Genomic DNA, 22,157 nt, shown 5'->3' with positions numbered 1-22,157 from the left:
GCCGGACCCGCCCCGGACGGGCGGGGACACGAGCGGGGCCGGGCCGCGGGTACAGACACGGGAAGAAAACACGGGAAAAAGACACGGACAGCGCGGAGCAGAGCCTTTATTGCGCTATAGCGGCCCCGCCAGCCGATCCAGCTGCCGCGGGTTGGAGCCGCTCAGGAACTGCAGCTCCGCCTTCCCGTCCTCCGTGTGCGCTGCGAGAGACAGGTTGAGGGCTTGAGGGAGAGATGGAGGGAGCGGGCTGGGACACCGCAGGGAGGGCACAGCCCCGCGTTTTGCCCCCTGCCCGGGCACTGACCTTTCTCGTGCTGCAGCCACTTGCGCTCCAGGTAGTAGCCGTAGCAGCTCTCGAATTCCTTCGGGCTGTAGTTGGGGACCGGGATGGGCACAAAGGGGTCCAAGGCGTCGAAGCCCTCCTGGGAAGGGAGGTCAGCCGGGGTCAGTGCCGGGGGCTGGGTGAGGACACGGCACAGACACCTTGGGAGCTCAACCAGAGCTCAGTCACGGAATATCCAGAGCTGGAAGGGACCCGCGAGGATCATCCAGTCTAGCTCCTGGCCCTGGAGACACCCCAACAATCCCATCCTGTGCCTGGGAGCACTGTCCAAGTGTTCCTGGAGCTCCGGCAGCCTCGGGGCTGTGCCCATTCCCTGTTCAGTGCTCAGCACCCTCTGGGAGAAGAGCCTTTCCCTGCTATGCCTTTTCCTGTGCTCCAGCCATTCCTTTGGGTCCTGTCCTGGTCACAGGGAGCAGAAATCGGAGCTGCCACTCCACTGCCCCTCCTGAGCAGCTGCAGAGCCCTGAGGTCTCCTTTCAGTCTTCTCCAGCTGGACAAATGCCCTCAGATGCTCCTCATCCTCCAGACCCTTCACCATCCTCATGTCCCTCCTTTGGACGCTCTCCAGCAGCTTCAGACCATAGACTGTGATGCCCAAAGTGCCCCCAGGACTCGAGGCGAGAGCAGGGACAATTCCCTGCCCTGCCCTAACCCTGGCACACCCCAGGACACTCCTGGCACAAAGACGTGTGTGACCACAGACACCCTGAACAGTGTCCCCTTGAACAGAACCACGGCACCAACCAAGATTTTTGTTTGTCTCCCAATGTGAAGAGGGCAAAAAACAAACAAAGAGGCCACGACTCACCTTTCCCAGCAGCTCCTGGGGAGTGTAGGCTGAGCTGGGTTTGAAGAGAGAACCAGTCTGGCTGAGGGTGGTCACGATGGCACCTCCGCTCTGGAAGGCAGATCAGAAACAGAAACCCTGCTGGCTGCAAACCCCGTGCTGGTTTAGGAGCAACCCCTGAGGCATCTTCTTCTTGGAGGATGGAGTTGCTGGAGCAAGTCCAGAGGAGGCCACCAAGGTTCCATGATGGAGCCTCTCTGCTCTGGAGCCAGGCTGGGAGAGCTGAGGGTGTCCCCCTGGGGAGGAGAAGGCTCCAGGGAGAGCTCAGAGCTCCTGGCAGGGCCCAGAGGGGCTCCAGGAGAGCTGGAGAGGGACAAGGGATGGAGGGACAGGACAAGGGGGGATGGTTTCACAGTGACAGGGCAGGGATAGATGGGATTTTGGGAAGGAATTCCTGGCTGTGAGGGTGGGCAGGCCCTGGCACAGGTGCCCAGAGCAGTGTGGCTGCCCCTGGATCCCTGGCAGTGCCCAAGGCCAGGTTGGACGGGGCTTAGAGCAGCCTGGGACAGTGGAAGGTGTCCCTGCTGTGGCTGGGGTGGCACTGAATGGGCTTTAAGATCCCATTTTGGGATCTGGATTCTTCAAAAATTCTACAAAGTTAACTTTTTATCATGTTCCTGACCACACTAATCCTGGCTGCTCCAAATCCAGGTGAGCACAGGGAAAATCCACAGCTCATGTTCCCACGGCTGGCGTTGAAACTTTTCTTTCCTATATTGGTTTTCTATGCAAACAAGTGAAATACTTTAAAAGAGACTTTCCTATATACCTCTAAATCTACTTGTTCTAGCTCTGAGCATCCAGGGGATTGAAAAAGCAGCAGGAGGAGTTCACCTCCTACAACAAAATGTTCAGAAACCAGGAGTTCTCCTTAGCTCAAAAAAATCATAACCCAAACTGTCCCAAGGGCTGTCAGACACCTCCAGCTCAGGGTCTGGAGCTTGGCAGGGGAATAAAAATCATAACCCTAACTGTCCCAAGGGCTGTCAAACACCTCCAGCTCAGGGTCTGGAGCTTGGCAGGGGAATAAAAATCATAACCCAAACTGTCCCAAGGGCTGTCAGACACCTCCAGCTCAGGGTCTGGAGCTTGGCAGGGGAATAAAAATCATAACCCAAACTGTCCCAAGGGCTGTCAGATACCTCCAGCTCAGGGTCTGGAGCTTGGCAGGGGAATAAAAATCATAACCCAAACTGTCCCAAGGGCTGTCAGACACCTCCAGCTCAGGGTCTGGAGCTTGGCACGGGAATCAGGAAATGCTGCTACAGATTCCGACCTGTTCTCCTTCTCCTCAGGTGGTGTCACAAACACTGATGCTGTGCCTGTGCTCTCCTTCAGCAGTGGCAGACTCGTGGCTTTGGCCTTGTGGCAGCTTTTAACTGCTGGGAGTGAGAGAGCCAAAGGCAGAGCCTGGAACTCACCCAGTCATTCCTCACCATCTTGCGCAGGTTGTGCACGAGCGTCAGCTCCTCTGGAGAAACCTGGGGGAAGATTGTCTGCATCACTTTTTTATTGCCAGCAGCTCCTATCTGAGACACAAATTCCCCTCCCCTCCCCTTCCAATGAGGCTGGCAGCATCATTTGTACCCTTCGGGCACGTTTTGTTTTCCTTTGCTTTCCCTTCGCCCTGCAGCAGCGTCGAGCCTGAGTCATGCTGCACTGAGCAACACCCAGGCCCTGCCTCTCCAACAACGCCCACCTGCACTTCTGTCTCAGGGAGAGGCAGGAAAAATTCAGTAAAAATTGTCTAAAGCACAACAGGAACCTTTCAGGCGCCTCCAAAGCCAAATGAACATTTTCAGGGATTGCCATAGAACTAAACCAGAACCAAACATTCTCCCTGCTCCCTCTGACAGCAGCAATCAGGGCTGTCCCAGGGCAGAGCTCTGGGGGGATGATGAGGGGGGGGACGATGCCTTAGGATTTCAACTTTTGTGTTGTTTCATCTATTTGTAATCCTGTGATTCTTTATAACTCTAAACTCCATACAGAGCGTGAGCTGCGGCTTTCCGGGTTTTTGGTCAGACACAATTCCTCTCCAGGCCTGGGAATCGAGGACACCTCACTGCCTCAGGCCCTGAGAATCGGAACAAAAGGGTGCAAACTTGGGGTAAATTACTCCATTACCTGAAGCTCTAATTGGAAGATTAACCCCCAACATGCAAAAGGTAAAAACCCATGAGCCATCACCCATCTTTGGGGCGTAGCCCTGAGGGGAGCTTTGTCTGCCCTAAATGCACCTGAAAGCCCTTCAATAAATAGAACCGCTTTTTATTCCCTTCATTTTATCCGGCCTGTTCTTAGGCAGCCCCAAGAAGTCTCATCCTCACAGGGCTCCTGTCCTCCCTCCTCAGCGTGGTCCGTCCCCAGAGCGCGTTGACGCCGTCCACGGCCACCAGCAGCCGGAAGGAGCCGCGGCGACTCTGCTGCTTGAGCTCCCTCAGCACCACTCCCACGGCGTCGCTGGCGCTCCTGACGCGAGCCAGACCCTGCGGGGAGCACGAGGCACAGAGCTCAGCCTGCAGCTCATGCTAAGGGGGGATGCTGGAGGCTTCTGGGCTGCCCTTCCTCGGGGGCAGACAAACTGAGAGTCGGCAACAGCTCTGTTCCTATCCAAGGAGCAGTTTGAGCATCCAAACGTGGGAATTTCAGATTGTCTCCTACCCAAATTTTCTGTACAGTTTTCTTTAGAGATCTGCCACACCCTCCATCCTTTGCTGACAGGGAGACACCTCCTGTTTCTGGAGGCTTCTGGGCTGCCCTTCCTCGGGGGCAGACAAACTGAGAGTCAGCAACAGCTTTGTTCTTATCCCAGGAGCAGTTTGAGCATCCAAACATGAGAATTTCAGATTCTAACTTTGTCTTCTGCCCAAATTCTCTGTAAAATTTTCTTTAGAGATCTGCCACACCCTCCATCCTTTGCTGACAGGGAGACACCTCCTGTTTCTGGAGGCTTCTGGGCTGCCCTTCCTCGGGGGCAGACAAACTGAGAGTCAACAACAGCTCTGTTCCTATCCAAGGAGCAGTTTGAGCATCCAAACATGGGAATTTCAGATTCTAACTTTGTCTTCTGCCCAAATTCTCTGTACAGTTTTCTTTAGAGATCTGCCACACCCTCCATCCTTTGCTGACAGGGAGACACCTCCTGTTTCCCAGGACTCACATCTCTGAGACTTTAGGATCAATCTGTTCCACAAGCACAGCGATGGGGTCCTCTGGTACGAGGTGGAACCACAGCAGCAGCAGTGGTTGTTCCTTACCTGCTCCACCACTTCCCCCAGAGGTCTGCCCTCCTCTGTGCTCTCTTGTTTGCCCCACAGGTATTTCTTTTGTGTTTTTATCTGTGGGAAGAAAACTATGAGCAGATTGGGGAAGGAAAGGAGGCAAAGCAAGGCTGGATTGCAGAATCTGGGCAAAGTATCCCCCACCACAGAGGGGACCTGAAGTGCTTTTCCTACAGCCCCTGAGGTGCAGCACGGGGCACAGGAGGGGTTTGCAGCCACAAACCTCTTGCAGGAAACGTTCATTGGAGGCTTTGAAGTTCTTGAGCCAGACAGAAGCCTGCAGAGGCTGATCCAGCCGGGTTTTCTTGTAGGAAGACTGCAAAAGCTCCTTGCAGTTCTTCACCCAGAGATGAGCTGTGAGCAAAATAAAACAGTTGGTTTGGGGATTTTTAATTCTTTTTAGTCGAAATAATGGTATGAGGTGGGGGTGGTGGGGTGTTTTGTGTTGCTTGTCCTAATTCTGCGACTCTGGTAAGGAAAGTCACAGAATCGTGGAATGGTTTGGGTTGGGAGGGATCTTAAAGATCAACCAGTGCCACCCCAGCCATGGCAGGGACACCTTCCACTGTCCCAGGCTGCTCCAAGCCCCGTCCAGCCTGGCCTTGGGCACTGCCAGGGATCCAGGGGCAGCCACAGCTGCTCTGGGCACCCTGTGCCAGGGCCTGCCCACCCTCACTGCGGGGAATTTGTTCCCAAAATCCCATCTGAACCTCCCCTCTGGCAGTGCGAGGCCATTCCCCCTCGTCCTCCCCCCCCCACTCCCCTGTAAAAAGTCTCTCTCCATTTTTATTGTAGCCCCATTAGGTCCTGGAAGGCCACAATCAAAACCCAGAGCTTTTTCTTCTCCAGGCTGAACGACCCCAGTGCTCCCAGCAGAGCTGCTCCCCTGATCCCTCTGATCCTCTCAGTGCCTCCTCTGGATTCATTTCAACAGATCCTTATTGTGCTGGCACCCCAGAGGTGGATGCAGCTCCATCCTTACTGGAGAACTCTCCCTTGGCATCAGAGGAGGGCGCACAGACCCCAAAAGATCTCTTCCCGTGCTCGTTAACAACGGAGAAAACCAGGCTGACCCAAAGGACGTGTGAGCAGGTGAAGATAACCAACAATGCTCCACTTCATTTGGGGCTTTTTTGTAATATCAGCTTTCTCCACTACAGACAAACAAGGACAGACTGTGGTGGGCTGTCCTACAGCTCCTGAAGCGGCTTCTTTTGGTGTTTGGTGTGGTGCCAGAGCCTGGTTTCCTCACCATCAGGGATGTGCAGCACCAGCCAGCCCTGCCTCGAGCAGTAGTGAACCACGTGGCACAGGGTCATGGTCTTCCCCGTTCCTCTCTCACCATCTCCAACAAGGGCTGTCAAGGAAAGTCTCAAAAAACCGACTTCAGCTTCTGCCTGCCTGTGATTCCTTCAGAAAGGGCGTAAAGGGAGCTCAGAGCGAGGATGGCATTTCACCCAGCAAACCCCGAGAGCTCCTGCTCGCTGTCCCCCACCCCGCTGAGCAGAGCTGAGCAGCCCTGTGTGCTGACCCTCTGGAGGTCTGTGCCTTCAGCTGGGATAAAGATATCCAAACTCCAAATCTCCTGAAGAGCCCGGAGTCCCTGCACTGAGCACAGACCTACACAATCCCCTCCTGGAGACTGAGCCAGCTCAGGCTCACAACAAAACCTGCTAAAACCTTTTCTTCAGTGCCAACACTGCAGGCAGCCCCCCACCAGAAAGCACGGCGGCCAAGGAGATGCGTTGATATTTTCCAAAGCGGGAAGAAAACCACAGAAATTAAAAGCTGGCAGCTAAGTCCAGCGAAAAGCAGAGAAAGGTCTCTGCTGAGCAGAACAGCACCAGGAAAAACCACCCAAGCCTGTCGTGCACGAGCTGCGTTTGCCCTCGCCGTGCCCTGCGGGTGAAGGATACAGATCACGTATCTGACGGCGGGGTGGGCGAGGTTGGAGCCCTTCAGGTACCCGAGGAGCTCCAGCGCCGGCCTCCGCACCATCACTCGCGCCTCGTTGAAGGTCCGGATCTGAGAGAGGAGCAGATGTGACCGAGCTGCCCCCAGCTCAGCTCCATCCCTGCCTGGAGGCTCCCAACAGCCCCAGCTCTGCCCTCTCTGCCCAGCAGCACCCACGGGGTTGGTCAGGCGCTGCTTCAGGAATTTCTTGTCCTTCCTGTGCCTGGGAAGGATTTTCTGCATCAGCTCTTCCACCCTGCTTCCACTGACTGGGGCCTGTCCGTGAATCCAGCTCAGTGCCCTGGAGGAGCACAGGAATCTGCTCCTGACCCACGGAGCAGAGCCCCACCACGCAAATCAGGAGACAGGATTGTTTGGTTGCAGATGTAAACTCATTTCATGAGACAGGCTGTTTCACACAGAAATACAGCCATGGAAAAATATTTCTGTAATTCATTATGGGCTTGGAGGTTAGAGATGAGAAACACGGGAATGAAGGACGCCTGAGGCGGGACCCTCAAACTCTTCTGCCGCTGCTCTGGGTGGTCGACTCATCTCTTTTAGGTGTTGAAAACAGCAAGAAGGGCCAGGACTAACTGCACTCCTCCCTCATTCCAACAGGAAAACACCACAGCCACCAGTGCATCTGCTTCTCCTCACTCAGACTCACAGAACAGTTTGGGTTCTAAGACCATCACATCCCACCCCCTTCCACCGTCCCAGGCTGTTCCAAACCCCGCTCAGCCTGGCCTTGGCCACTTCCAGGGATCCAGGAGCAGCCACAGCTGCTCTGGCACCCTCCAAGCTGGAATACCTGCTGCTGGAAGCGATAGGGCAGCCCGTGGGGGAACACAGCCTTCACCTCCTCCAGCGGGATGTTGTACAGGCGACCCTCGTGCTGCTCCGTGTGCTTGGCCTGGAAGGGAACACGGGGATTGTCCCACTGGTGGTGCCTCTCTCCTGGACACGGGGCAGGAGAAAGCTCTGCTCAGTGCTCTCCTACTGGGAGGCAGAGCAAGATCAAGCAGGAATTGTGGGCTCAGGACGCTGCTGGCGGGTGCTTTGGAGGGGGCTTAAGAAAGGAGCTCCCACCTTGATGGAGTCCAGGGAATTCCTTTGGCTGCCCTGGAGGGTCAGGGACATGGGCAGGGGGGTCTGGGACCCCAGCCCAGAGCTCAGAGAGACACTGGCTTTGATCTCAGTCCATGGAAAAAACTTCCCACACTGAGAGAGGGTTTACAGGCCACAAGAGTGTGAAAAATAGTAGTTTAGCTTATCACAGGGTGAGAAAATAGTAATTTTAGGTTCCTAGCATTGAAGTGAATGGGGACAAGATGGAGAATTTGGGGCGTTGTCTCCTTCTTCTTCATCTCCTTCCCTCACTCCATTTCTGCACTGACGTTGGTACAAAGTAGTTTGTGAGGACTGGGTCGGAGTAGAGATGACCTTTTTAGTAATAGTGATAGACATTGGTAAGAAATAGTAAATATAAATTACGCAGCAATTAGTATAAAAGATAAGGACAGCCCAGAGACGGGGGAGACGTGAGGAGTCCATGCAGCTGCGAACATCTTGTCGGACTCTGAGAGAATTGTAAGATAAGAAACAATAAACCAAACATGCAACCTTGAAAAATCTAAACCTGAAGACTCCGTCTCTTCCTTCGGCTTGGCTCAGAGCTGTGCAGGGGAGCAAAAGACTCTGAAACCACCGCAAGAACGGGGAAAGGCCCCGACACCACGTGGCACTGAACAGTGAAGGGATGCCCTGAGCTCGTGTTTCGGGGGGCACCAGTGGCCCCGTGCTCCGGGAATTCACCTCAGCTTCCACCAGCAGAGCTGTGCCACCCTTTTGAGCTACCTGCTGCTGTCACATTCGCTTTCCTCTGGGACAAAACGACGTTTTCTGCCTCGGGCTGCTGCCTCCCAGGAGTGATTCCCACGTTTGGGTACTGGGGTTGGAGGCTTCAAAGCTCACGATCTCTTTTCTGGGGCAGTAATTTCCACTTGTGGTGACCTCAGTGATCAGGGCCATTCCTCCATCGGATTGGAATCCTGCTGCATTTATTCCCAGTGTGTACCTGCAGCTCTCACCACAATGACAGCAAGAAGCTGCTGTCACTGGGATCTGAGAGTTCAATGCCTGATTTCCCCCTTCATTATTCTCTTTTCCTGCCATGCAGGACCTGCAAAGCACTTCCTGATTTCCTGTTGCTTTTTGTGCCTTGTCTAATTAGGACAGTAAACTGAGACTGCTCTGCAGCCCTTCCTGTGTGACTTTTAGCAGTTTCGTGTTACTCCTTGAAGCTTAGATCTTGTCCTGCTCTGCCTTCTGCGTTTTTTCCGTGGATTTAAAGTAAAAATATCTTTCTCTTTATTCTTGTTATACATAAAAACTGGCGTGCACAATAGCAAATATAACCATTTCCTTCTTTTCTTTATTTTATGTGCAGGTGTGTCTTCTGCCTATGTGGCCAGGAATATTTGGCTTTTCCCACTTCTTGGTGGGCCCTTCATGGACCACTGCTGGTAGCTCTGTTGCACAGCCATGAATTTTCTGGCCCCAGGATTCTTGTTAAATCTCTCTTCCCTTCTTCAGACCAGATTTGCAGCGTTTCAGCAGAAATTACACCTCTGCTCTCACCTTCTGCCCCTTCCCCTCAGCAACCATTCCCTGTCCCACATTTCCCTAGGAAATGTTCTCCCAGGACAGGCCAGGGTGTCCTGGACTCTGTGGTTCACCTTGCAGGATTTGAGGAACTCCTGGTTCAAGGAATGATTTCTAGGGAAGAAGCCATTCAGCAAAGGGCTGAGCTGCTGGAGCTGCCAAGCTGGGGTTGGTGGTCAGGAAATCTTTGCAGCAGGGGGAAAATGATAAATCCTGGCTGTTCAAGAGGTGCCCTGCTGAAAGGAGGAGAGCCGTGAAGTGACACTTGAGGCTTTTCCCAACCTCACTTCGAACTGAGGATTGGATTCCCTGGAGTTCTCCTGCACGTGTCGGACACAGACCGACAGCACCTGTGGTTTTCCACGGCTCAAAGAGCAGAGCAGAACTCCAGAGCCCATCTTCATTCTCAGCTCCATCCCCTGACTTCACAAATCCCTTCACTCTCCCACGTAACGCGGGCCAGCGTCTTTGGGAGCTTTGCTGGTGGAAGGGCACACAACCTCTGATGGAAAATGCCGTGTTTGGCGTCGTTCTCAGCGCCGTTTAAATGGAATTTTCTGGTGCAGGAGCTGGGGAGCGCCAGCGTTTGCCGCTGGAGCGACCCAAAGCTGCGCCAAAGCTCGGGCAGGAGTCGGAATTCCCGAGCCAGTTGCCTGGCAACAAAAAAGCAGGCACAGGATGGTGGGGACAATGGTGACCATCTGGCCTGTGCTGTGCAATCCGTGGAGACACCGGGTCACGTGCAGCACATCATCTCCCGCTGCCGTTTCCATAGAGACCCCCGAGGAATCGGCACCGGGAGACTCCAATTACACAGGCAGCAGAAAAGCACCTCCAAGCCTTGCTCCCTTCATCCCTTCCCCTTCGTTTTGTGCTCGAGACAAGAGTCGTGAGGCTGGAATTGTGACGCTGAGGTCGTCTGGGCTGCGGTTTTTATCTCCTTCGCTGCCAGCTCAGGGAGGCTTTTCCAGGGAAGAATAACCCTGGAGTTGAAATGAAGGGTGTCTGATGACGAGCTAAGCCAGGCTCAGCAAAGCTCTCTCGTGTGTGCAGCTCTGGAGGAGGGATCAATACCTGCTCGCAGGAGCTCTCAGGCAGAGCAGCCCCATCCTGAGCAGCTGCCCTGCACAGCCACGGCCGTTCCCTAGGTTTGGGTCTGTACCCCCTTGCCTGGAACAGCACAGCCCCTGGCAGCACTGCTGGCACCCAGGACCTCTGGCACCCAGCACGGCCCTGGTGGCACCCAGCATGGCCCCTGGTGGCTCCCAGCACCTCTAGTGACACCCAGAACCCTTGGTGGCACCCAGCACAGCCCTGGTGGCACCCAGGACCTCTGGTGGTACCCAGCATGGCCCCTGGTGACACCCAGGACCTCTGGTGGCTCCCAGGACCCCTGGTGGCTCCCAGCACGGCCCTGGTGACACCCAGAACCCCTGGTGACACCCAGCACAGCCCTGGTGACACCCAGCATGGCCCTGGTGACACCCAGGACCCCCGGTGGCACCCAGGACCCCCACCCCTGCGCAGTCACTCACCGGGTCGCTCTCGCTGGTGTGGAAAACTGCTCGGGGCCGCTCCTGGCTGGGCACGGAGCTCAGGCCAGCCCTGGGCGCCGTGTGGAGGGCACAGCCACGCTCCAGCTGAGGGGAGAACAAAGCACAGAGACGGCAAAGCTCTGAGCAGCCAAGGATTGCCGGTGGAGAGCGGCGCAGGGAGCTGTGCCCCGAGCGCTCGCAGCCCGACCCCGCCGAGGCACGCGCAACCCCGAGCTGAGCTGGGATCGCAATCGGAACGAAAGCCGGGCGTCAGCGCGGGAATTCATCGGGAAAACCCGAGTGCTGCAGAACCAGATCTCACAGCGGGATACCGGCGCTGAAACCCTCCCCAGCCCAGGCAGTGCCACCCACCCCAGGCAGCCGAGCCCTGCGCCTGAGTTTCACCCCACGAAAATTCCTTCAGACCCCGCATCCAGCCGTTAAGGGAAGCGCCCACCACGTCTCTGCCTACACCGAGGAGTGGCAGCGCCCTGAAGGTTCAGGCTGTCGGGCAATCCATAATCACCTCAATCAGCCAGCGATCAGCGCGGCTCTGCCCGCTGTTCGATATTTATAATTACACTCCCCGCACTGATTCCCCTGACTGCGTCCCTGCATCCAGACTCCGGCATTAGGATACGGACGTGGCTGAGAAACCAAAACAGCCAGCTAAGCTGATTAATTCGTTTTCCCCCAGACAGACTGCTGAAACCCGCCTGCAAAGCCCAGCCAAAACGGGCAAGAAAAGCGAGCAGCGGCAGGACAAGCATTTTATTGCGTCGTGGTGAAAGAAAACACAAACGTTTGTCAATGATTTAGGAAGTGCATCCTCCAGACAGGCCCTGGGAGAAGCTGAGAGCCCCTCGCAGCACCGACAGGGCCAGCTGCAGCTGAACTGAGCCAGCACTTTGCTGTTTTGTCTGTCTGGGTGAGAGCAGCAGAATGCAAAGCTCAGAGCCAGGAACAGCTGCCTCGGCTCTGCTGCCACCCCAGTGCCCCTCGGGGGGCCAGGGCAAAGCCACAAGGGCTCCACTGGAGGTGGGATCACCCACATTCCAGGTGACTCCGTCAGCATTTGGGCACTTGCCCTCCTGTTAGGGAAGGAATTGGAGCAGCCTGGACCCTCTGGAACAAACTGCAAATAGGGAGGTCACCCAACACATCTTGTTCCCACGTTGTCCTTTTCCTCCTCGAATCCAAATGATCCTTTAGGATGGATTATTTGGCTCTGTTCAGTTTAAAATCCATGGAGGTGACAATCTACAGCCTTGAGCAAGGCACAGAGATGCCAATTTAATACATTAATAATTACAGAAGGCGACTCTTGTCACCTGATCAGCTGGAAAACGCCAGCCCTAAGTCACCCCCAGCCTGGAATCAGAATCCCTCTCACTTCCCTTCAGCATCCTTGAACCAGAGAAGCTGTGGCTGCCCCTGGATCCCTGGAAGTGCCCAGGGCCAGGCTGGATGGGGTTTGGAGCAGCCTGGTCTAATTAAGGAGTCCCTGCCCGTGGGTGGGAGTGGATGTGGCGTGAGGATCCTCCCAACCCAGTCCATCCCGTGATTCTGTGATCCCAAATTCCCTCCTCCTCCAGCCCCAGGTGGGTGTGTGAGGGCTCTGCTCATCCTTTCCCACACAAATCCTTATCCCTGACCAGGGCAGCGGTGAAGGAAAATGAAGCAGGGATGAAATTCTTGCTCTGTGTTCAGATTTTAGGGATGTCCAGATACGGCCTCGAGCTGAATGATGCTTCATCAAACCAGCACTAGCAATCTCATGTTTTAAAAAGCCCAAACTGAGCTCAGCAGCACCTGGAATCTCTATGGGACACAAGTCAGCTCCTCGTGAGTGGAAGTCAGAATCCAAGTGTGAGCAGACTTGTCTTGAAGTGCAGTCCTCTGGTCTTGCAGCCAAACACATTAAATTTCTATTTTTTCCCATCAACACAGCACATCCCACCTGTAAATGACTCCACCTGTCCCGTTCGACACTGTCACTCGCAGCCTTGGCAGGGCAGCTCTTTCCCAAACCTCCCTGCAGCCTCCTGCTGCTTTGGAATTTGCCTTTGTGGGCTGTGGGAGCACCTGGAGAGAGGGAATGGCTCCTCTGGGGTGCTACAAAGCCAACACAGCCCCGCTCACAGCTGCCCTGGGCTCCACAGATACAGACTTGCACTTCACCACTCACTGTTTCCCTTTACAAAATCCACATTTTAACCAGCCTGCAGACGCCTCAGGACCCCCCTGCTGAAGGATTTTATATCCTGAGTTTAGGGCAGCAAGGTGCCCCTTGATCCCTCCTCCTGAAAAAAAGCTCAGCATCGATCCCTCGGCTTTGGAATGCCAGAAACACGCACAGAAATCCCCGTGCAGCTCTGCACAGCCACCCCCAGCTCAGCCACCAGGCTCCCCCGTCCCCCAGCCTCTCCCCAGGCCATTTTCCCCGGGAGCAGGGAGCGGATTTCGGGATAAGTTTCCATCTGCCAAAGGACAGGAGTCGCCTCGCCGGGATGCCTGAAATGGCAGCGAATCATCACGTGGCGCCTGGGGATGAAGCGGGAGTCCCGAGCCATGAGGTGGAGCTGTTCCTGCGTGTTCCAGAAATCCAGAGCTGTTCCTGCGTGTTCCAGAAATCCAGAGCTGTTCCTGCGTGTTCCATGGATCCAGAGCTGTTCCTGTCTGTTCCACAGATCCTGAGCTGTTCCTGCGTGTTCCAGAGATCCAGAGCTGTTCCTGAGTGTTCCATGGATTCCAGGCTGTTCCTGTCTGTTCCACAGATCCTGAGCTGTTCCTGCGTGTTCCAGAGATCCCGAGCTGTTCCTGCGTGTTCCATGGATCCCGAGCTGTTCCTGCGTGTTCCATGGATCCCGAGCTGTTCCCGTGTGTTCCATGGATCCTGAGCTGTTCCTGCGTGTTCCAGAAATCCCGAGCTGTTCCTGCGTGTTCCATGGATCCCGAGCTGTTCCTGCCTGTTCCAGACATCCCAGGCTCAGGAATTCCGGGCTGTTCCCATGTGTCCCACAGATCCCAGGCTCAGGAATTCTGGGCTGTTCCCATGTGTCCCACAGATCCCAGGCTCAGGAATTCCAGGCTGTTCCCGTGTATTCCACAGATCCCAGGCTGTTCCCTCGTGTCCCACAGATCCCAGGCTCAGGAATGCCGAGCTGCAGCTGCCCGGGAAGGGAAGCACTGCCGAGCCAGAGCTGCAAAAGGAATCTGCAGCCACCCTCGGCCACGTCGCAGTGCTCCAGGGGAAAAGCCTGGAAGAGGCAGCAGCAAAGAGCACAGCTGGAGCTCTGTTCCATCAGGAAGCCATTCCAGACATGCACCACGAGCTCCTGCTGCTGCTTAGGGTTTAAGGAGGCTCTCGGGATAACACAGAGCTGCTGTGAGCTGGGATCACGACACCCAGCCCAAGCACGGAGCCACCTTTTGGCTCAGAAAATGAATAAAATAAAAGGCTCTTCCCCCAGAGGGGGCTCAGGCACTGCCCAGGCTCCGCAGGGAATGGGCACAGCACAGGATGGGATTGTTGGGGTTATCCAGGCAGGACTCCATGATCCTTGTGGGGCCCTTCCAGCTCAGGATATTCCATGATTCCACGATTTTTGGCAAAACTCCTCCCACCAGCAGCACGGGGTCTGTGCAAGGCTGGTGGCTTCTTCCTCTGCAGGTTCCAGCCCCGCAGAGCAAGTGGAACAATCAATCCCTGTTCCCTGAGAAAACACGTGCATGGAAGGTGCAGGATCTCAGCACCTCAGGGAGGTTTCAGCCAGGCCCCCTCTCCCCAGACTCCTCAGGGAAACGTGGAAATGCTGGACCAGCTCTTTCCTTAGCCCACAGTGGGAGCTGACACCCCCACCTTAGAGGAGCCACCGAGGTTTTAGCTGACAAATATAAGAATAATTTCACTTTTTACTGTAAATTATCTGTGACCCTACTGTAAATTTAGCTGTAAATTGCCATTCCAGACCACGGGACAGCTGGAATATCGGAAATAGCACCAGGCTCTTGCAGGACTCACCTTCAGAGAGCGGCAGACGAGTCCTTGCAGACTTCTCAGCATTTTCCTGCAGGAACAGAAGTGGATATTTTAGCTGGTTTTGTTGTGCCTGATTCTCTAATGAGAGAGATTTGTGTGGAAAGGCCTCCATGAGAAGGCACACAAATAACTCAGACCAAGTGTCAGGCGCTCCGCAGTGCCACAGGCTGGTGATCAGCACCACCTGCCTAGGAAAAGCCATTAACAAAATAATAAAATCAAACCCGTGCCATTAGGACATAAAAACTACAACTAGTTTAAAATAAAATTTATTCCATTAAAATAAGAAGTATAAATAAAACTCATAAAAGCGATTACTTCAATTAGGTGGCATTTTTTCAGAGACGTGAACAGAAGAAAAAAAAACCAAACCCCTCACTTTGTAAATGAAGGTATTTCATCCTCCTGCTGAGGAGAGCAGTCTTTTGTTGGGATTGACTGGGAAAGGAATTTTGACTGCAGCTGTTCAGAGATGCAGGAGCTGCAGCAGTGATTATCGTGAAGGAACTGGGATAATGCAGAGACTGAAGGTGTCTCTGCGTCTCCAGCTTCATCCCAATCATTCACCAGTATCCACTGCTCAGCCACCCCTGCTTACAGCAGGAGGGGAAACACAAAACAAAACACTTGAGCACTTGTGACGCACAAATTTCGTCAAGGAGCGAAGTGAAGAAGTTACATCTGCCACCTCTGCCGGCACCCAAGGCCTTTTCCACAGAACCTCCCGAGGAGAAAATGCTGACAGCGCCTAACAAGGATGCTTTGAGAATTCTTGGGTGCAATAAGCTGCGTTCAAAGGGAGCATTAATTACCTTAATTCCTCAGGAGGAGCTGCTGCCTCAGTGGAATCGGCGGTTACCTGCAGCTGAGCAAGACAAAGCTGGTTCACCTGCACAGAACAGCATTTCCACCTGTTACTGCACGGAGTGGGAAAACAACGCCACGGGGGAGGGTGGGAACGCTGCAGAGTCGGATTTCATTCGCTCAGCTAAAATAAACACGGGGGAAAACAACAACCCCCGCTCTCGCTATTTCAGGAATGAGTGGGGATCTCATCCTGCAGAGGGATTTTTGGTCGCTTTACGCCTCGCTGGCACGTGCAGCACCACGGCGAGGAGAAAAATCCTGCTCCAGGTGGGAACCGATCCCCCTTGGCTTCACATCAGCTTGAGCAGCAAAGAAAGCAGGGACGGGATGGCTTCTTCCTCAGACACAACGAGGAAAATTAAGGAGTCACAAAGACTGAATTCTGTTAATACTTTTAAGCTTCCTGTTCGGGTTTTTTTGTGGTTTTTGTTTTTTTTTTTTTACACTTGCTGTTGGCTTCTTTTAAAACCTGCCGTTAAGTTTGGGCACCCCGAGCATTCTGGCAGAATCTCCGAAAGGCCAATGCAGCTGTGGGGGCTGCTCGAGGGCTCCGTCCCTGCGAGAGCAGATGGAAACCGCGGCCGCTCCGCCGAGCGCACCCGGGGCAGGTTCACACCAGCCCCGGAGCACCGGGGGCGTTACGGGGAGCAACACGCGCGCGTTTCTTCGGTTTTACCACCAAAAAATCGCGCAGGCAACCCCAAAGGCCCATTTACAGCCATTAACCGGCGACCAGAGCGCCTCGGATCAAACGAAAACAACCCCCGGCCGCTGCGGACCGAGCGCGGCCCGGTCCCCCCCCACGTGCTGCCCGCGGGCTCCGCTCCCCGTTCCCGGTCACACCCGGGGCCCGAGCAGCGCGGCCGCTTGGGCGCGACCCCGGGGGGAGCGGAGGGGAGCGGCGGTGTCCCCGAGGGGGCCGCGGTGTGACCGAGGGGCCGCGGTGTGACCGAGGGGCCGCGGTGCCCCCGCACTCACCGGGGCCGCTCCCGCCCCGCCGCCGGAGCCCCGCGCTGCCGCGGCCGCTACGGGAGCCGCAGAGGGACACGCGAGGCGGGGACAGGGGAGGGCGCGTTCGCGTGGGCGTGGTCAGAGGGGGGGCGTGGCCTCGGTGTTCCTGCGCGAGCGGCGTTAATTTGTTAATTCGGTTGATTGGTTTCGTCCCCGCCGGCCCCGGGGTGCGGGTTTGGCGGGTGCGGAGCGAAAGGCGCTGGCGGTTTGCCGTCAGGTTTTCAGAAAGGGACGAAGTAAATCGGAATGGCGGCGTGGGTCGGGTTGGGAGGGACCGCTGTGGGTCACGTCTGGTCCCACCTTCCTCCTCAGGCAGAGCCATCCCAGAGCACAGCACTGTGTCCAGATGGGTCTGGGATGTGCAGCAGGGAGGCTCCACAGCCTCTCCGGGCTCTGCTCAGGGCTGGGCACTGCCCAGGGCACAAGCTGTGCCTCCCGTGCAGGGGCAGTTCCTGGGCTCAGGCCCAGCCCGTGGCTCCGGTGCCAGGCCTGGAGCAGAGCCCGGGCCCTGCTCTGCCCGTCCCTGCACACAGGGACCCCCAGGGCTCAGAGCCCCTCTCAGCTGGGGCTCCTCTCCGGCCTGAACAGCCCCAGCTCCCTCAGCCTTCCCTGGGCACGGATCTCTCCAGGCCCTTCAGCATCTCTGTCCCCCTGCGGGAGCTCCCTGTGCCGCTGTGCTGAGGATGCCAGAGCTGGGCACGGCGCTGCAGAGGCGCCTGCCAGGGCTGGGCACAGGGGCAGGGGCACTCCCTGACCCGCTGGGAATGCTCGGCCTGATGCCCCCAGTATTTTGTTGGCCTTCTTGACCTCCAGGTCACAGTGCTGGCTCAGGGACAGGCTGTTTTTCATTTCTGAGGAGTCATCTGGATCCTCAGTATTGAGTTTTGCATGCCTAGTGCAAAAGCAATTTGCTGTTCAGGGTTTCATTGCTGGGTTTTCAGTTGTCGACAACTTTAATCTCTGTTTCTGCAAAGACTTCACATTTCTTTTTGCTATGGGTGTTTCAGTCCCAGGAATTTTTGTTTATTCTGGTTTTATATATACATATTGCTGCAATACAATTTTTAAATTAATTTCTCCTAATTCTGGCAGACGGTGTTTTAAAACACTATTTAACAGCAATTACAAATGGCTGCGGTAATTCCCACCAGATATTGTGGGCACCATCCCATCATTCCCAAAATACGAAGGATATGGAACTGTTGGAAGAAGTCCAGTGGGGACAACAACGTAGCTGAAAGGGCTGGGAGAGCTGGGAATATTCAGCCTGGAGAAGAGCAGGATGTGGGGTGACCTCAGAGCACCTTCCAGGATCTAAAGGGACTACAGGGAGGTGGAGAGGGACTCTTCTTCAGGAACTGTAGTGATAGGACAAGGAGTAATGAGTACAAATTGACACAGAGAACAGTTAGGTCACCTGTTAGGAAGAAATTCCTCCTGTGAGGCTCTGGCAGAGGCTGCCCAGAGAAGCTGTGGCTGCCCCTGGGTCGCTGGAAGTGTCCAAGCCGGGCTGAACAAAGCCTTGAGTGATCTGGTCTCTGCCCATGGCAGGAGGGTTGAGACGAAATGATCTTTAAGGTCCGTTCCAACCCCTAAGATCACACGAGTCCACATTCACAAGGAGACTTCAATGACCCCGAACTGGCAAGCGCGTGGGTGTGGCATTGAAGGCAAGATGACTCTGTGGACGAAAAAAACCCACCTGCATCACTTCGGGGCAAAAAAATCCGCCTTTTCCTCGCACATCTTTTCCCTTTCCCGGGCGCTTTGCCCGGTGGGCGTGGCCGGGCTCCAGCGGGGCGGGGCCTGAGCGGGCGTGTCCGAACAATTCGGGGCGTGGTCACTAGGGGGCGTGCTCGGGCGTGGCCGCGGCCCGCGGGGTGTGGCGGCGCTGTGGGCGTGGCCGGGCGCGGAGTGGGCGTGGCCGGCGGCGGGGGCGTGGCCGTGCGCTCGCTCGCGGCGGAGCAGGAGCCGCCGCCATTTTGGTTCCGCCGCCTCGCTCGGCTCAGGCCCCGCCGCGGCGGCCGCTCGGTCCCGGTCCCGCCCCGGCCCCGTCCGCGCCCGGGCGGCCGCGGGGATGCGGCGCGGAGCAGCCCGTGCTCGGCCCCGGCCGCACTGCCGCTGACACGGTGAGGAGCGGGCGGGCGGGCGGGGACTGGGACCGCCTCAGGCCCGCGGCCCGGGGGGAGGGGAGGCGCGCCGGGATCCGCCGCGGGGCCGCCTCGCACCCCGCCCGCATCTTCCCCGTGTCCCCCCCGCGCTTCCCCCGCACCCCCCGCACCGCATCCCCGCTCCCGCGCCGGTGGCGGGCGCTGGGGATCCCCGGCGACGGCGGGGGATCCCCGGGGGCGGCGGAGGGGGGGATCCCCAGCAGGGCCCGGAGCGCGGCGTGGACCCGGACGGGGAGCGGGGCGGGGGGTCCCTGACAGCCGCGGATGGGCCGGGGAGTCTCCTAGCCAGGCCCGCACCGGGAGGCACCGGGGGATCCCTGACAGGGACCGCGGCGAGGGGCGGGGGATCCCCGCTGGCGGCGGGGCCCGGTGACAGCAGCGGCGGCGGCGGGGCCCGGGGCCGGGGCAGCCCGCCGGGGCTGCGGGAGCCTGACAGCCGCGCTCGGCCGTGCGTCGGGGGCCGCGGTGTCACCTGCCAGCGGCCCCGGGGGCCCCTCCTGGCCCCCGCTGCCCCGCGGAGCGGGGCTGTGCCCGAGGCTGCGCATCCCCGAAGTTCGGTGTTTCCCCGGGCACGGCGCGGTCCTGCCCCGTGTGACGGGCGGGGGATGCGGGGGACGGAGCCGGGGCTCTCCCTGCCAGATATTGATGTGGTTTTTAGGGTTTTGGGATGCCGGCTGGTTTACTGGGTCAGTGTCTTGTAGATTTTGTCATCCCCCTTTCCCAATTTCATACTTCTGAAATTTTGCTTTCATCGCGTTTTTAATCCTATTTTAGCTTTCTTGACCATGGATTTGGGTTTCGGTGGTTGAGCCTTATCTCGGCCTTACCAATCTCTCACATCAAAAGCCAAAATGTGTTCTCGTCCTTGTCTCTCTCTTCCATGTTCTCTTGACTTTCTAACTCCTGGTTTTGGCCCTTGGTTTGTGGTTCTTCACCCTGTTAATTATGTAGCAGAGGATTGGAAGCTGCTTGGAATGTGGGTTTCCATCCGATGGCCTCAGGACACGCATTCGCTCTCCTGCTAGCTGTGTGTTGTCAGGAGCCAGTCAGGGAAACTGGAGGTGATGGGAGCTCTGGGAGCAGGGACAGAACCTGTGGCTTTATCCTCATCCCTGGAAATCTCAGTTTTCATTTTCAGGAGCAGCGCACCTTCTTTCCTGGTTTGATTTGGCTGTCCTCGCTGTAATTTAGAGTGCACCTGCACTTGTTTTCCAGGGGTGTGGGGTTTTGGGGTGAATTCTTTAAGATTCATGTTTCCCATGGTCATCCTTGAGGACCTTGGGATCATCCCTGGTGCCTCTGTGGGAAGCGGGGAAGTTCTGGCAGCTGCTTGAGCATATGGGGAGAGATGGGCTCTAAAATCATCATCTGTCTGCCTGCTTGAGTTCTTAAGAAGTGTTCTTACTCAAAGCTTTTCTCAGCTGTCTGAGAGTATAAAAGAGAGACTTTCTTTTTTTTTTTTTTCATTTTGAAGAGTTCTGAGTCTGAAACATCTTGGTTTAAAAGACTAAATTACCACAACTCCTTTTTGGACTTGAATTCATTGCTACAGGCAGTCAGCAGTTGCCTAAAAAGGTTTGAGTGATAATAACCAGTGACAAAATTTGAGTTACAATTTCCAGAAGAAGCTTTTTTTTTGTTGTCTCCCCAGTTGTTTTCAAAAGTTTAAACCGTCCTGGAGGATATAAAAAGCAGGTTTTTTTCCTTGGTGGAAGAGACAGACATATTGGTAAAAATGGCAGTGCTGTTGTGACAAGAGAAAAGTGGCAATAGCACATTGTAGTCGCTGAATTAAAGGCATTTTTAAATAGACATTGCTGTCTATGGGATTGTTGGCTTTTTAAAAATTAAATTAATTTCTGCTGCCGTTGGAAGGGCTGGTGCTGTTGTGGACACATTCTCCCACTCCAGTGAGGTCATGTGTCCCATCTCCAGCTTTCAAAGGGAAAAAAAAAAAATCTGTCACGAGAGCTGTTGTGATTGTTCTGTGAAAGCAAAATCTGCGTTTGTCCCTGGTTTTCTGTCCATTACCTGTGGCACAGGTGTGGCTGTTGTGGCACTGGGATGGGTTGGGAATAACCAAAGGCATCTGTCTGGAGTTAAAGGAGGAGTGCTGGATTGCTGTGACCCTTATCTTTTACTGCATGGATGTAGATAAATGGGTTTTGTCCAGAAAAATCCCCTGGAAGGTGCTGGATGTGGAGACCTCTCAGGGAGCTCCTGACTCACACTGGAGCAGATGGGATAATATTTTAGGAGAATTCCCAAACTGCTTTTCCCTCGGCAGTCAGCGTTGGCTGATGTTGGCACTCGCAGCCTAAGGGTGGAGGAACCTTTGCTCGCATCAAACACGGGTTGGTTATGCAGATTTTAGCAATTTTGCCTTTATTTGCATGTGAATAGAGAACCGAGAGAATTACCCTGCACCTCCAAATTCAGCCCTGTGATTCCAGAGCTGCAGTCAGGTCGGGAGTCAGCTGGGAGCAGGTTAAAAACCAAGAGAAACTCTCTGCTTCTCAGTTTTCCTCCCACTGGAGCATGCTTGCAGGGTGTTATCATGTCTGTCCTCTGCCTCTCTTCCCACAAAACCCGTGTCCTGCTCCATGTGCTTTCCCTGAGCGTGGCCTCTGCTCCCAGCACTTCTGTGGAATATTCTTCCTGGCAAGACAGCTCCCCTGGGATTTCTGTCTGTCAGAAACACATCCAGCAGATTCCAGTTGGGAAAGTGTTTTATTTATTACCTCCTGGAACGCAAACAGGAACTTTATTCCTGATAAATGTCTCCATCTCTAGACATTTTAAGGATGCTTGTGCAGGTGATCCAGGGGTTTTGAGCTCCTGTTTCCCCTGTTAAGGGATTGTGATGTAGAGAAACACTGTAAGGCTTCATCCCACGTTTTATTTCTCTTTTCTGAGCGTGGTAGCTGTCTTCCTTGGCAAAGAAAAGAAGACAAGGAATTTGGGAGGGGTCTGTGGGAGGCCATAGAGTTTGTAGTAATATTCTGGGATTTCTGACAGTCAGCTGAATTGGTTTTAATGTCCCTCGGAGCTGGAGCAATGAAAAGAACCAGAAGAAAAAATATTCACCTTCCAAGTATGACATGACAGTGTATTTTCATCGACAAAAGCAGCAGCAGGAATGAACGCAACATCCTGAATTGAACAGAGGGGGAAATCTCAGTTAATATTGCTGAGGCGGCGTGGGGGAACATATCTGGAAGTAGAATCAACCCCTGGCATTTTCTTTCTGGGAAAGCAGAGGATCAGAAGAACAGAAATCTTTGCAGCTGATGGGCAGAAAGGGCTTGGGATGTGACACTAGGGGAATAAGGATGAATGCCAGGTATTAAAACTGTGCATGGCATCAGAGAAATCATTAATGAACACCACTTAGTTCCAGGTGGCACGTGTCAAAAGGGATGTTAAAATGCTTCCTA

General features: G+C 55.1%; 2 protein-coding genes across 4 annotated transcripts in view; one reads left to right on the top strand and one right to left on the bottom strand.

Annotated features, from left to right (window-relative positions):
- Positions 1 to 86: 86 nt before the first annotated feature.
- DAP3 (death associated protein 3) lies at positions 87 to 16,593 on the bottom strand. The gene is made up of 14 exons (XM_040087953.2): positions 16,517 to 16,593; positions 15,484 to 15,560; positions 14,654 to 14,699; positions 10,630 to 10,734; positions 7,242 to 7,343; positions 6,391 to 6,499; positions 5,727 to 5,819; positions 4,698 to 4,828; positions 4,451 to 4,531; positions 3,521 to 3,679; positions 2,612 to 2,671; positions 1,152 to 1,241; positions 305 to 422; positions 87 to 200 (listed from the first exon to the last, which is right to left on the bottom strand). The coding sequence occupies exons 3-14, from the start codon at positions 14,693 to 14,695 to the stop codon at positions 115 to 117; spliced, it is 1,176 nt and encodes a 391-aa protein (XP_039943887.1). The 5' UTR covers positions 14,696 to 14,699; positions 15,484 to 15,560; positions 16,517 to 16,593; the 3' UTR covers positions 87 to 114.
- Positions 15,693 to 22,157, top strand: part of ASH1L (ASH1 like histone lysine methyltransferase) — a 73,226-nt gene continuing 66,761 nt past the window's right edge. For 2 of the 3 annotated variants that reach the window (XM_058423763.1, XM_040087954.2), the window contains exon 1: positions 18,611 to 18,678. The gene's annotated coding sequence lies outside the window, so the exon portion shown is untranslated. Of the gene's footprint in view, positions 15,806 to 18,610; positions 18,679 to 22,157 lie in introns of those variants that run through there. The other variant, XM_058423762.1, reaches the window with a different exon arrangement.

This window comes from Hirundo rustica, chromosome 29, assembly GCF_015227805.2.
Source record: "Hirundo rustica isolate bHirRus1 chromosome 29, bHirRus1.pri.v3, whole genome shotgun sequence".
In the NCBI taxonomy this organism is placed as follows: Eukaryota; Metazoa; Chordata; class Aves; order Passeriformes; family Hirundinidae; genus Hirundo; species Hirundo rustica.
This window is presented reverse-complemented; position numbering and strand designations above follow the sequence as displayed.

What these genes read in the sequence shown, in the direction of transcription:
- DAP3 (XM_040087953.2), bottom strand. Translation starts at nt 14,695, where the DNA reads ATGCTGAGAAGTCTGCAAGGACTCGTCTGCCGCTCTCTGAAG. An exon ending in GGTGCTGCACATCCCTGATG is followed by an intron (nt 4,829 to 5,726) that starts GTGAGGAAACCA and finishes TTTTGCTCACAG; the next exon opens with CTCATCTCTGGGTGAAGAAC. An exon ending in CCCAGGAGCTGCTGGGAAAG is followed by an intron (nt 423 to 1,151) that starts GTGAGTCGTGGC and finishes CTCCCTTCCCAG; the next exon opens with GAGGGCTTCGACGCCTTGGA.